The sequence below is a fragment of the Sturnus vulgaris genome, chromosome 5 (assembly GCF_052056855.1).
Source record: "Sturnus vulgaris isolate bStuVul1 chromosome 5, bStuVul1.hap1, whole genome shotgun sequence".
In the NCBI taxonomy this organism is placed as follows: domain Eukaryota; kingdom Metazoa; phylum Chordata; class Aves; order Passeriformes; family Sturnidae; genus Sturnus; species Sturnus vulgaris.
The window spans coordinates 34450597-34463745 of NC_142247.1; the positions used below are offsets into that span (position 1 = coordinate 34450597).

Here is a 13149-nt window from a genome sequence, read left to right on the forward strand (position 1 = left end):
CTGATGAAGCCAAACCTAATTAATGGTAACAGTCATGAAAACAAGCTGCAGTGGGATTTCACAGCTGTACTTAGGTTTAGAACCATATAGAGGAGCATTTAGTAGTTAGTGAACAGAAGGATGTGTAAACGTTATGGGAAGTAGTAACTCATATAACATTTTCAGAAAATTATCTATCCCTACTGAAAGCTTCTCTGTGTAGCTATCAACACACAACTTTCCTTTTCCAGTAACATTAAACAGAGGGTGGGGCTATATTCTCTTGGCAGTGACCTCATCAAGACTGGTGGTTTAGTGCAACACCAGTCTGGTTTTCTCCTGCTGGCGTGGGGGCAGCTGCAGCATAGGTATGCTCAGGATGGAATAACCAGCAAGGGGCTGGAGCTGCTTCACAGACTGAGAGGAAGGCTGAGATCCAGCACTGTGAGGTAAGGCAGGGAGAGACATAGGCAATCTCCTCCCTGCATCCAGCAATGTCTCTGTTTTAAATTGATATTTGTATCAATACCCCCTTCTAACTCAGAGCTAATTCTAGCTTGATTTTTGAGCTCTGAGACTTCCTTCTCTAATGGGCAGTGATAGAGATACAGTTGACTTGGATATTAAAATAATGAAAGCTGAGTTCCTCCCACTCCACCCCCCCCCCCGCCCCCCCCAGGAGTGGGGTTTTTTAGAAAGGTTTTAAGAAAAAAAAACTACAGCAGATACATGGTTGTATGACAGGATGTGTCCATAGGGAAGAGACTCAACCTCTCCCTTGGTCATAAACCTGAAGAGAAGTACCAACCTGCTCTCCAAGTTCCTTGCAGCTGCAATGGGTGATGGCGTGAATTCAGCAAAAACACATCTAATCTCACTCCATAGGCTTGTCTAATTCTTATCAGTTCTAAAATAGGAAGGGCAGAAAAGATCCATGTCAATAATTCATGTGGGAATCCAGCCACAAACATGTGACAGTTGGCATCTTCCAAAGGTGTTAGCCTAGGAGTCAGGTTCCATTGACAAAAAATAGTTCATAAAACTGGAATAACTTATATTAGCTGACTTTTGAAGGCATACATTGTCAAGATGTTAACCTCTACTAAAAATCAGAGATTGAAAACTGCTTGAAATGTACAAAACCAAGAAAGTGCCCCCATTTTCCTTTCTCAGATAACTATTTGTCGACAGAAGTTGGAGCTTTGAAGAAAACATCAGCTATTGGGAGAAATGTGATGCAATAGCAAGTTTTGGCAATATCAAGGATACAAAAAAGTTCTGAACAATGTGAAACTATGAAGATTAAACACTAGATGGAGTAGTTGGACTGGAATGAAATTGAGATTTGTAAAGCAACTCTAGTAACAGAGCCACAGTAAATATTTTGAAATCAACGGCTTAGTAGCAAGGCACAGCACATGAGAACACATTTCTCCAGGAGTGCCAGTTCAGGGAGTTGGACATATGCTGCTGGATTCTTGCTCTAAAAACAGGCACCAGAAGGGTTCTCCCTTCAGCTTCTCTGTTGTGAGGTCCTGAAGTCTCTGCACGTTGCTGAGTGGCAGATATCCCTCAAATAAACAGCAAAGGAGCTCTACACTCTGTGGGAAGGTGTTCTGCTTCTCTCAGGTGTAAACTTTTTTCCCCTTCTTTTTCTCACTGTCTTAGGCTGTAATAATTTGAGAGGTGTTGATACTCTGCTGCTTTAAGCACATCTCATGCATACCCTGCAGCTTATCTCTTCATTCCCAGCCCCTGCATCATTCCATTCATTTTGGGGACATTGCTCACTGAGCAGAGCTAGAGAGCTGGTACAGTAGAAGAGTCACCTGATCACAAAACCAAGGGATGCAGTTTAAGGAGCCTTCAGCCCAGAGAAGAGGAGGTGCTGGGGTGATTGTATTGGGGCCCTCCAGTACTCAGAGGGGTCCTATGAAAGATGGGAAAAGAGGTTTTAGCAAGGCCTTTTGATGGCACATGGGGTAATGATTTTAAACTAAAAGAGTGTAGATACAGAGTAGGCATAAGGAAGAAAACTTTTAGGATGAGGATGGTGAGACACAGCGAAGGCACAGCAGCTCCCCGTGCCTCACCACATGGACAGGACAATGTGCAGTCTGTTTGGCAAGCAGGGCTTTGGGGGCCTAAAACAAACTGTCCCTGGGGCCAGGGACAGTGCTGGCCATTCTCTCCTGCAGAGGACGGCATCTCTCGAGAGCAGCAGTTGGTGAATGTGCTTTTGACCTTTTCAACTTATTGTATTGGTATCTAGCCAAACAATTTGAGTTCATCTGCAGTGTGCTATGCTCAGGAAACAGAGTAATGACATATATGTTTCCTACCAGGGAATAAACTGCCTTTTGTGGAGGAGTAAATCAGGCCTTTGCTGCTGATGGCCAGATGCCCTCCTCTGTGCTGTGCACGCACTGAGAGGAGCAAAGAAAACTCTAAAGAAGCTCAGAAAAAAGGATGTACAGTTAAAAAATCTTCCCTTTTTCTTCCTTGTAGGTCAAAAGTAGATCCTCACAGTGTTACTTTGTTCATGAAATCCTGACCCCACTGTAGCAGGGGGGTTGTCATTGACAGCAGCAGGGCCATCACTTCACCCCATGTCGTTTGGAGTCTTCTTTAGCCTGAAAGACAAAAACCAAAAGTTTCTCCAGGGATGCTGATCACCATGTGTCAGCCCCTCTGACTCTTCTGTGGGTAATGATTCTGTGATTTTCAGGCCCAGCATGTCTGAGGTCAGGTTCCCACTGACTATAGTCGTCAATGCTACAGCTGCCAATGATCTCTTTCTTCAGAGCTAGGAGACAACGGTCAGCAAAGATAGTTGGTGACACGGAACTTAATTTCTGAGCTAAAGAAAATAATCCTTCTCTGTGAGAGTGATTAGGCTTATAAGCAGTTGCCCAGAGAGACTGAGGAGTCTCAAAACTTGACTGGACATAGCCCTGGGCAATCTGTTCCAGCAACGTGAGCAGATTATTTCGCTTGCTGATCTCCAGAGGTCCCATTCAACCTCACCAACTCCGTGATTCTGTAATTTAAAATACCCATCTTTTTATTTGAACAAACCGGGGCTGCCTTTTTTGGTGCAGATCCATGCTTCCCTTTGGATCTTTGCCCAACAGCTGCTCACAGCCCTGGAAACTGCAGGTGGCTTTGCAGGTGACTGTGCAAAGCTTTGGCAGAAGCTTGTCTGACAGGGTGCCCAGCTGCCTGCTCGTCCAATCTTCTCTCAAGATGCTCATCAAGGCAGCATTCAGTTTCCCATGAGAGGGTACTCTACAGGTGGAATGCCTTCTTCCTGTGTTGATCCTGGGGAAATGCCTCTGTCAACACAGACAAGCTCTCATGTGCCTGAGGTACTGGAATTGCCATTTACAATACAAAGCCTGTTTACAACTTGTGTCTTGCTTCCACCTTTCTCTAAGCCTTCAGTAGTGCCGGGTCTTCCTGAGGTGCTTTGTACAAGGGTGAATCCCACATATTTCTCATTCTTCCTTTCTGTTTCTCTCTCTGTTGTGGAAGTCCTCAAGTCCAGTGGCTGCTTTTGACTTATTTGGAGGATGCAGTATGGTTTGTTGACTGACATGTATTTATCCAGTCTTTATGTCATATTCCTTCCACCAAAATCTATGGGACCAAATTTTCTCTTTTTCATAGGAAAAAGGTATAAACTTGACCCATATTGAGTCCCGACCTTCCCGTCTCAACAAAGATGAGTATGAATTCTTCATTAACCTGGAAGGCAAGAATGTCCCAGCACTGGACCAGATCATCAAGTCCTTGAGAAGTGATATCGGAGCAACAGTCCATGAGCTTTCACGAACAAAGAAGAAGGACACTGGTAAGGATGTGCTGACAAGGTTAACATTGACAAAGACTATGCCTCATACTGAAATTACTTGTTTTTCCTGTAGTAAAGGAGATCCTCTTGGATCTTTATGGCTATATTTCTCTCTCACTGTTTTTCCTATACTGTCAACTTTTTCATTTGGAGATTTTCTGTCAATGTAAATTTTTTTGCCATAATTCCGGCTAGGTATCCTGGGAAACTAGGGAGTCTCTGCCACCCACTTTGGTGGGAACAGGACTAACTGTCCTTTACTTTAAGAAATCCTAGAGATGTCAATTGCAGTTCTGCCTTCGGAGGGAAATAAGATTTTGTGACTTGTTCATGTTCTTAATTCTCAGAGATTTGCTGGAGTTGAGGCTGCTTGGTGCAGTGGTGGCTGCCCAGCAGATAGTCTGAGACAGACTTATATGCCTCTTCAGAAAACAGATGTGATTTTAATAGGATTTCAGACTTTAAATACTTTGGGTCTGGGTCTTCCTCTTCCTTCCTAGGAACAACATGAAAGGACATTAATACCTTCTTGACATCAGTGCTGGTAATCCTTTTACCGTTTCCTTTGTGTCCTACCCATGACATTACATTTGAAGATGAAAAAGAAGAAGGCAGATACTCTGGAGTCAGTTTCTCCATTCATAGACAAAGGGACAAAAGGTTGATTAGGTGATTTATGATCATGTCAGATTGAAGAGGTTCACTTTTGGGGGCTTTTTTATTTTCAGAAGAAAGCTACAGGACCTACCTACAGGACCTAGGGCTTAACATTCATTTTCCTAGTTACTATGAAAAAGTTAATAATAAACTTTATTAAATAGTAAAGTTATCTATAAACATATGCTAGAGTCAGACAGAGACACAGCTCTAAATATCATCCAGGAAAGTCTTGTGTGTGAAATTCTGACCTCACAGAAGTCAAAACTCCTGTGGTCAGCTGTAGGATTAGGATTTCACTGCATGTTACTGTGTTGATCAAAGGAGTTTTTGAGCTAGATTATCCTGTCAGTACTTCAAAAAAGGACTTGATCCTTTTCTGTCTGAGAGGATAACTTGTGTTTGTTAATTTCAGTAATTCAGAAATAATATTAAATGAGAACAGTTTACTGCTAAGGAGAGAGAGGAAGACTGATATTTCTTTTTGCCCTTTCTCAATTTTTTTTCAATTTCAACTCCTCTCATGAGTAATAAGGGTCCAGTCAAACTGAAATCCCCAAAGGACCATATTTTGAAAGGTCAAACAAGCCCTGCTTAGGGGATGAACTGTGGGTGGTAAATCCTGGGCAGAGGCAGCTACAAGGGCAGGGTGAGATATGAACAGCCTGAGCTGTAGGAAGTGTGGTGAGATGCTGTCCTTTATCAGTGATGGCATTAACAAATAACAGGCTTGTGGTGCATTTTAGGCCAGCTTGTCTTTCAAATGTAACCTCCTGGCAAATCTGGTCATAGTCCACAGATGTGCTTGTGTGAAATCTTATTCCCAAAACACAGAACAAGAGCACTGTGCCTCCAGGGAGCAAAATCTCAGACAGATGGTTTATGGGGATGTTGCCACACTTGTCTCAGTGGGCAGGTAAAGGCTGGGAAGGTTTTCTTCCAGAGGCAATCTGGGATCTCGTGGGACTGATTCTTTTATTGCAGCCTAAGAAGCTCTCATTTCTTCCCTGCAAAGGATTAATTTTGCTCCTGCTCATGATTTGAGAAAGAAAAACCTTATTTTTCTGTTTCCTGTGGGAAATACACAGTCCCATTCTTGGGGCAGTGCTTTGTGGGCACTCAGAGGACATTTCTGTATTCTGGCCCTTCTGTATAGCTCAGTGTTAAACACTGTGTGTGACTTACTGGACAAGGGATAAATTAATGGCTTTTTCTTTTTAATTTATATTTTTCCTTTTTTAGGGTCACTTTACTGCTTTTAGTATCTTTTCTTAACTAAATGCAAAGTTTAATTGACACATTCTAATAGGTACAAATATCAGATTTAGATCAACAGTGTGAGTGAGAGCAGGCCAGCAAAGTGCTCTAAATCCAAATGTAGCTTTGGAGCTTCAGATGAGAAGGGCTGGCAGTTGCTGAGCCAAAAGCTCTTTGTGTACATGGAAAGATTTGTTGTAAAAACACAGTGCATCTCTTAGTGGCTCTTTTTGGAAACAAGATGGGTATCTGCAGTCCACTTGGAGCCCATGAATAAAAATAATTAAATATTATTCTGTTGCAGCATTAGGGAAAAGCAGACAATTTATTGCATTTCTGAAACAAGCTGGGAGCTCAGGATCTGTAGGGGCCTTGTTTGCTAGACCCTGAGGCTGGCCAGAGCATTTGGGAGTGTTTAAAAAAGGGCTAAACCTGGACCTTGAACTGCTATAAATTGCATAGACCTGTCTTTGACCCTCCTCACAATGGTCCAAGTGGAGGATTCTGCAGAATCCTCGCTGCCCCTGCTTTGCTGCCTCTCATATAAATGGCTTATTAGCATTCTGCTCAGCATTTGACCCCATGGTAATTTGGTCACCACTTGGGTGTCCAGCACCATCCCATAAATGCTGCTGTTTCACTTACAGACAAATCAATATTTATTACTGATCAGCCCACGTTTGCTCCTCAGACCTTCACAGAGGCCCAGTGTTGCAAGAGCTCACCCTGGCAATTCATTAATGGCTGTGCAGACAGACAGCGAGTCTGGAGAACGAGCTGGAGGAGGATGTTGCAAACAAAATATGGGATAGATTCAGCCAGGGGGTAATTTGATTTGATCTTTTGAATGGTTTCTGGGAGGGCTGGAGACAGCATCCTGGCACATCACATCTAGGCAGAAGATCCACCAGTGGTCTTATTTCACCCTGGCCCCTGATGTGAGGGCTGTATGGACTCAATGCAGTGTTTGCCCCAGAACTGTGCTCACAGTCTTGTTTCCATGAGAGCTGAGAAGGCTCAGCACTTTCCAGGACCCAACTTAACTTATGCTGGTGCAAGCAGCACTAAGTCTTCTTGGGATTTCCCTTTCACAGCCTGCCACTTTCATCCAACTCTGCAAGCTGGTCTTTTTTAGCTACTGCTGGTTTTTGGGTAGGCAGGATCAGGACTTCATGTAAGGAAGATGAGTTGCTGCTTCTGTGTAGGGGAGAAGCAAGTCACCCATCTCCACACCCAGGACTGACACCATATCAGCCTGGAGTCAGTTTTCCTGCACCAAGTATGAAAGCAATCTCGAGAATAAAATATTTAATGACAGTAAGTCAGTATGGAAAGTAAGTCAGCAATGGTTCAAACCCTGCCCAGCAAGACCTATTCAGGCCAGCAAAGCCCTACAGACATCACTGCTGAAATCCAGTGCTGACTTCAGCCCCCACAAATTTTTCTGCACAGCCTGGACCATACAGGTGATGAGAAGAGTGGTTTTCTCTCTAACACTGACAGATCTTTTGCTGTGGGGCTGCCGGGCAGCTCTTTTTTCCCAGTGCCTAGCACAAAGCCGTTCACTAATGTGCCTCACCCCAGGCTGGTAGTGGGGAGTCTGAAGCACAAAACAGTGAAACAATTCCCCGCCATCACACAAAACTCAGTGATACAGCCAGCAGATAAACCCAGATAGAAAATGGGCAGGGCATGGTGTAAGTAGTGACTCCTCTCTATGGATCAAACACACCTTTTTCTACTCCCCTCTGTAACTAATTTAAGTGAAGGGGTTGGAGGCGCAGGAAACTTTCTAACAGCCAGGGGAAAGAGAGTTTGTGGAGCAACTAAGAGAACCAGCGGCACACCCAGCAGCAAAGAAACCCATCTGGTGACCTTCCTGGGTCTGCTGCTGCCATCTAGTGACCTGCGCAGGTCTGGTGTTCAGGGCAGGGAGAAGCGTGCGCATCCCGGAGAGGGGCGGACCGAATCCCACTGCCGCTGTGCGGGACGAGGGGAGGCACCGCCCGTGGCACCGCCGGTGGTACTGCCGGGTCCCTGCATCCCGGGAAGCTCGGGCATCTCGGATCTTCCTGGCCAGCAGCCTCCAGCTGCCTGCTGGAAACAAATGCGAAGGCTCCCGGCACGGAGCCAGGCTGGCGATGGGGCAGCAGTCAGGGGAGTGGGCACTCTCTCTCTTCTGCGTGGGACTGAGCAGCGGCCCCCAGAGCGAGCCCGGTAAAGACGCTGCTCCAGCGCCTCTCCGCAGGTGCCTCGCAGAAATCAGTGCCATAAGCGCCCTCCGTGCTGTAAGGCTCGGCACAAAGCACGGCTGAATAGTCCTGGAGACAGAAATCCTCTTATCCTCTAGGTGGTCCATCAGGTCTGGGATGAGCCCCATCACCAAGACACTGCAGGGAACTCATTCAGCAGCTGCTGGCCGAGGATCAGAGGGTCACATGGGCATTGCACTATGTGTGGTCAATATGATCCCTTCTCACCTGCTGGCTGTGCCTGGGACAGTGTGTATAGAATGTAAGGTACAAGGCAATAGAGAACCAGACCAAGAAAGTCAATCAAGTTAATGCATTACTGTGTAATATCTACAGTGATACAGTGCTAGTCTGAGGTATTAAGGATGCTATTTATCGTTTTGTTTCAGAATCCTAGCTCAAATGAGGCCACCAAGTAGGTCTTAGAAAGAGTGTTTCAGACAGTCCAAAAATTCTTTGTGGGGTTTCATTTTGTTCCTTTGAAAGGATGGTTCTAGCTTATCGTGAAAATTTTCTGCATTTTGATAAGCCAAGGGATCAGAAGTAATAAACAGAAAATCATAAACATTACAAGCCAGCTCTGCACCAAGGCTCAGACGCTCTTGATCCTCTGTATTCTTCCAATAGTGTAAAACAATCACAAATTCAAGAGAACTTACTTGGCTTGTTCTTATTTCCTAGTACAGGGAAAAGGATTGAAAGAATTTAGCCCCTTGCCTATGTTTCTTTATATACGATGAGAAGATGAAAATGTCAGAAGAACGACCAAAAATCAAGTAACAAAGAAGGATACCACTCTCTACTTCTTTTCTGTTTTGCAGTGCCATGGTTCCCAAGAAGTATCCAGGAGCTGGACAGATTTGCCAATCAGATCCTAAGCTATGGAGCAGAATTGGATGCTGATCATCCTGTAAGAATTCTTTTTAGAATTTTTTCTAGTTATTGGCACTGATGTTTCTCTCATTTAAATTTGCTCTCCTTTAGTACAGATCTAGTAGACTGAATCTCATATGGTACATCTCATATGGTACAGGACAAGAAGGCTACCACATTTCTAAGGTTATAATCAGCCCAATCCCTGGTTATGGAGTAAATCCAACCAAAGGCTGCTATAATTGAGCAAATGCCAGGAGATCTTAAAAACAGTGGTTTTCAGAACACAGGGCCACCACAAGGACAAATCTAGACTTTCCAGGAGGCTCGGATGTAGTGATTTCAGGCTCACTTTGTGTATCACTAAAAAGAAAGAGAAGGAACATATCAAAGACCAGAGTAATAAAGACTTTTTTCATCCTTGATTACATACACATGATTAAGCTCAGTGTGTTGTTATGTGGATGCTAAATCTAACATGGTACTTTTATGGTGAGACACTACAAAAGAAAAGGGTTTTGGTTCAAAAAGTTTGTGGTTTAAATGGTAGCATCAGAAAGTTTTGTTCATTGACTTAGCTGATAAAAAAAATTTGTTTTGCGGTTTTTCAGTTTTGTTCAGATACAAGAATATTTTCTGCCTCTGTTCCCTCTCCAAGCAAACAACTTACTTTCATTTGTCAAAACACACTGAGTTCCATGCAGTGCACCAGAAATTGCTGCTATTAGTTTAATTGAGATAGGGTGATTATAAATAAATTACATGCAGTGCACCAAAAATTGCTGCTATTAGTTTAATTGAGATGGGGTGATTAGTCATTCACTACCTATTGCTTAATTCGAGACGTGTTATGTACCATGTACAATGATTCCTGATGTTCACTGTGGTCACATGAAAGGCAGAAAGAAAGGAGGTGCACTGAGCCAATGGCCCCCTTGTGTGTCATGCGGGAATAGACCAAGATTGTGTTTGAAAGAAGAACCAAAAAAAAAGAGAAGAAAAATCTATAAAAAGGAATGAAGTGTCTCTCTTCCAGTTCCTAGAATTAGTTAGTGAGCACTTGTGCCTTAGAAAAGAAAGCCAGCTGCTGGGGTAAATAGGTGTGACAGTCCATAGAGTGCAGAAAAAGAGAAATTAAAGGAGCCCATGTTTTTAGTAGTTAAATGATGTATGGAATTTAATCACAATGACCTCCATGACAGGTTAATCTTGGACAGTGCATTTTTTGGACCATCAGCTACCTCCTTCTGATTCACTCTTGAATTTACACTCCAGCTGCCTCCTGTACTTGGTTGTGTTTTGTGGCCCCTCAGTCCAGTTGTGCCATTCACCACTAAGAGATGCTTTTATGGACTGCTGCAGTGCCCAGGGAGCTGCTCCTATTTGCCCTGCAGAAGGGCACCCTAGCTTGGAAGGAGGATGTGTCTGCACGCCAGGTGGTGAAAGCACTTCTGCTCCTGAGGATCTTTCAGTCTAAACAGCAGGCACACTGGGCTAGGAAAATGGTTATCCCAGATGAAGATTTAGAGCTTTTATTTCTTATCCTTGGTTTTATTGCTAATTAGCTGCAAAGGTCAAGCTCCCAGCCACAAGGTCTATTAGACAATCTCTGTAGTCATTAATTGCCTTCAAATGGTTGAATTTGTACTACAAATAGGGTTTTTTCGGCTGCCAAATGGCTACTGATCCTCTAGCAGTTTGAAAATGAGGACTTGTAAGTGTGGTTCATGCTGAAAATTTGCCTAAAAGGTCCGATGGAGTTGATGAATGTGTTTCTAATGTGTTTTGATTCTGCTCCTCTAGAGCAGCCCAGCTGTGCCAGGGACAGCAGCAAACTTCAAGGGAAACCAGAAGGGCATGGTTATCCAAGCACTGATAATTCTGGGTTGCTCTTGCCAGGAGCATCTCGTTGTTGCTGTAAAGGAACAAGTTTCCCTATCTTATAGGAAGTGGAAATAAGGAAAGACTTGAGCAGTGGGGTTCAGAGAGACTGTGGCTGCATGGCTGCTCCGGTGGCTCTGCAGCCCAGGAGGGAGCGGTGCCCTGGGTGAGTGGAGCCGGGCAGAACAGAGGCAGCTTTCCCACTGACCTTGCTGCACTTCTTGGATGCACCAGCCATGCCTGAGGGTGCTCAATGGGAGGAAGGCTCTTCAGCTTCTTCACTTTCACATGGGCTGGCCATCGCTGTTTCTCTTCAGGGGTTCAAAGATCCTGTGTACCGTGCCCGAAGGAAGGAGTTTGCGGATATCGCCTACAACTACAGACAGTGAGTACCCACTGCATGGGCACAAAGCGAGCCCTCATCTCCTGCCCTCTCCTAGGGTGCTCACCCTGCTGGCAATCTGTGCTTTTCCACAAGCATCCTCCTGCTGTTGGCTTTTCTGTGCCATGTGTTTAATGCTTCCTGTTCATGCATTTATCCCCAAATCGTAGCAAAACAAAAGTAAATCGTTCCAGGCACACGTTCAGAAGAGAAATCATCTCCCTTCTCTCCCCACAACACCCCTCTTTCCCAGCTTTGTTGTCTAATTGAGCAGCAGACTGTTGCTACTACAAAGACCTGAGCATTGAATAAATCTGGTATTCCCCATTAAACCAGGGCTGGGGGAGGAGTGCCTATCATTAACATTAAAGCAGGATCTGCATACACTATTAAAATAATGAATAACTTATGGTTCTGATGCTAATCCAGTGTCTGTTACCCTACTTTTATCATGTCTAATCCAGCTGCAATCAGCAATTTGGGCTTTCATTTCCCAAGAAAAATAAACTAATAGAGATGATAAATTCAGTTAGAGCAGGCTTATTTGATTGCTTTCAATGATCAGATCTGGAGAAGAAAAAATTCTATACAGACACACTCACATATATAGATCAGTACTAATGGGTCTGATTCTTGCTGGGACTGGTAAAACTGTGTTTGCAAAGAAAAAAATTAGCATATATTGTAAATTTTGGGCTACACTTTGCACAGGATCTAAAGATAGCCTCTGAGCCAAAGAGCTAATGTAATCACAAAATGAGAGATAAAATTGGGCTGGTTGATGGAACATACAAAATGTCAGGTGAAAAAAGTCAGAAACCCAGTTTATAGCTAGAAAATTTGGATAAGATTTTGTGTCCAGATGTGAACAGATCTAATGTCCATTTTTAGATATCCCACAGAAGATATAGAGAAGTGGGCAGGAGGAGAGGCACAACCAAAGTTATTCGGCTTCACTGAAAAGGCAAGGGTTCTTAAGTTGTGAAGGTGCCAGACAGCTGAAACAGTGAGATGGGTCAGGGTTGCTTGCCTTGTATTCTGCCTAACATTAATTTAATCCTTTTCTGTATCTCTTCTTTTGCACCTGTTCTTTCTTTGTGCTGTCTCTCTCTACTTTGCCTTTGCTTTTTTGCCTCCTCTCGTGATAGATTTATCCACTGTTTTTGTTGAATGCTCAATTTCCCTGATTTCTCTTTTCTTTGCTTTTATCTTGCCTCTTTCCTCTGCCTTACTTTGCTTCTGGCCACATTGATGCCTAGATTTTTTTTTTAATTGGAATTTGAAAGGTTTTTAAGCCATAGCTTCCCCCTGTAGCCCTGGAAGGTGGTTGAGGATTATTTAAGAGTGCTATAGGAACAAAAAGCCACCAGCAATCCTCATAATTCAACATGATGTTTAAAGCTCCACAGATCAAGGAGAGCTGATACAGAGAGACAGAAAGTGATGGTTCTCCAGAGGAGCTGCCCTGAGGCTCAAGAAAAAAAATGGGGGGGTGGGAGATGATGGGGTGTCATCAAGAGTTTAGCAATGGGTCTCTGGGGTTTGGAAAGCTTCAGCATTATTCCAGCAGTGTTGTTAACCCTATTAAGTTACTTAAACCCCTTTGATTTTTCAAAGCTGCTGGATTCACCTATGGCCTTAAAATTATTGCTAAGGAATTGGCTGCTCACAGGAGGCCAAACTGCTTTGCTTGTGGTGTATAACTCCTGTTAGCTTCAACACGAGCTAAATGCGTGGAGGCCTGAGGGTGGGATTTAATTCATAATTACTCCTTATAATTGTAAAAAGTCAAACTGGCTGGAGTCTGCATCTGTTACGGCACAGAGCACAGATCAGAATTTCTCTGCCACTGCAACAGAGTTTTATGCAGCTGATGGTTTCATGTTTTTACAAAAACAATATAATGCTCACTAGAGTAAGAAGTAAAACAGCTCCTTCATATCTAGAAAGAAAAATAAATTGAAACCAACAGCCAGCAAGTATTTTTAGAAGAACCCCTTTAAAAGACAAATAAG

At 43.7% G+C, this 13149-nt stretch overlaps 1 protein-coding gene and 1 long non-coding RNA gene across 3 annotated transcripts in view; one reads left to right on the top strand and one right to left on the bottom strand.

Moving 5' to 3' along the window:
• The window catches only part of PAH (phenylalanine hydroxylase), a 32085-nt gene that overhangs the window by 9886 nt on the left and 9050 nt on the right, over nucleotides 1-13149 (top strand). Inside the window, exons 3-5 of the mRNA XM_014876958.2 lie at nucleotides 3649-3832; nucleotides 8820-8908; nucleotides 11070-11137. Coding sequence (XP_014732444.1) covers nucleotides 3649-3832; nucleotides 8820-8908; nucleotides 11070-11137 — 341 coding nt within the window. The remainder of the gene's footprint in view (nucleotides 1-3648; nucleotides 3833-8819; nucleotides 8909-11069; nucleotides 11138-13149) is intronic.
• Nucleotides 1-13149, bottom strand: part of LOC148223655 (uncharacterized) — a 42640-nt gene that overhangs the window by 8394 nt on the left and 21097 nt on the right. For both annotated transcript variants that reach the window (XR_015803901.1, XR_015803900.1), the window contains exon 3: nucleotides 788-886. This is a non-coding gene — a long non-coding RNA (uncharacterized LOC148223655). The remainder of the gene's footprint in view (nucleotides 1-787; nucleotides 887-13149) is intronic.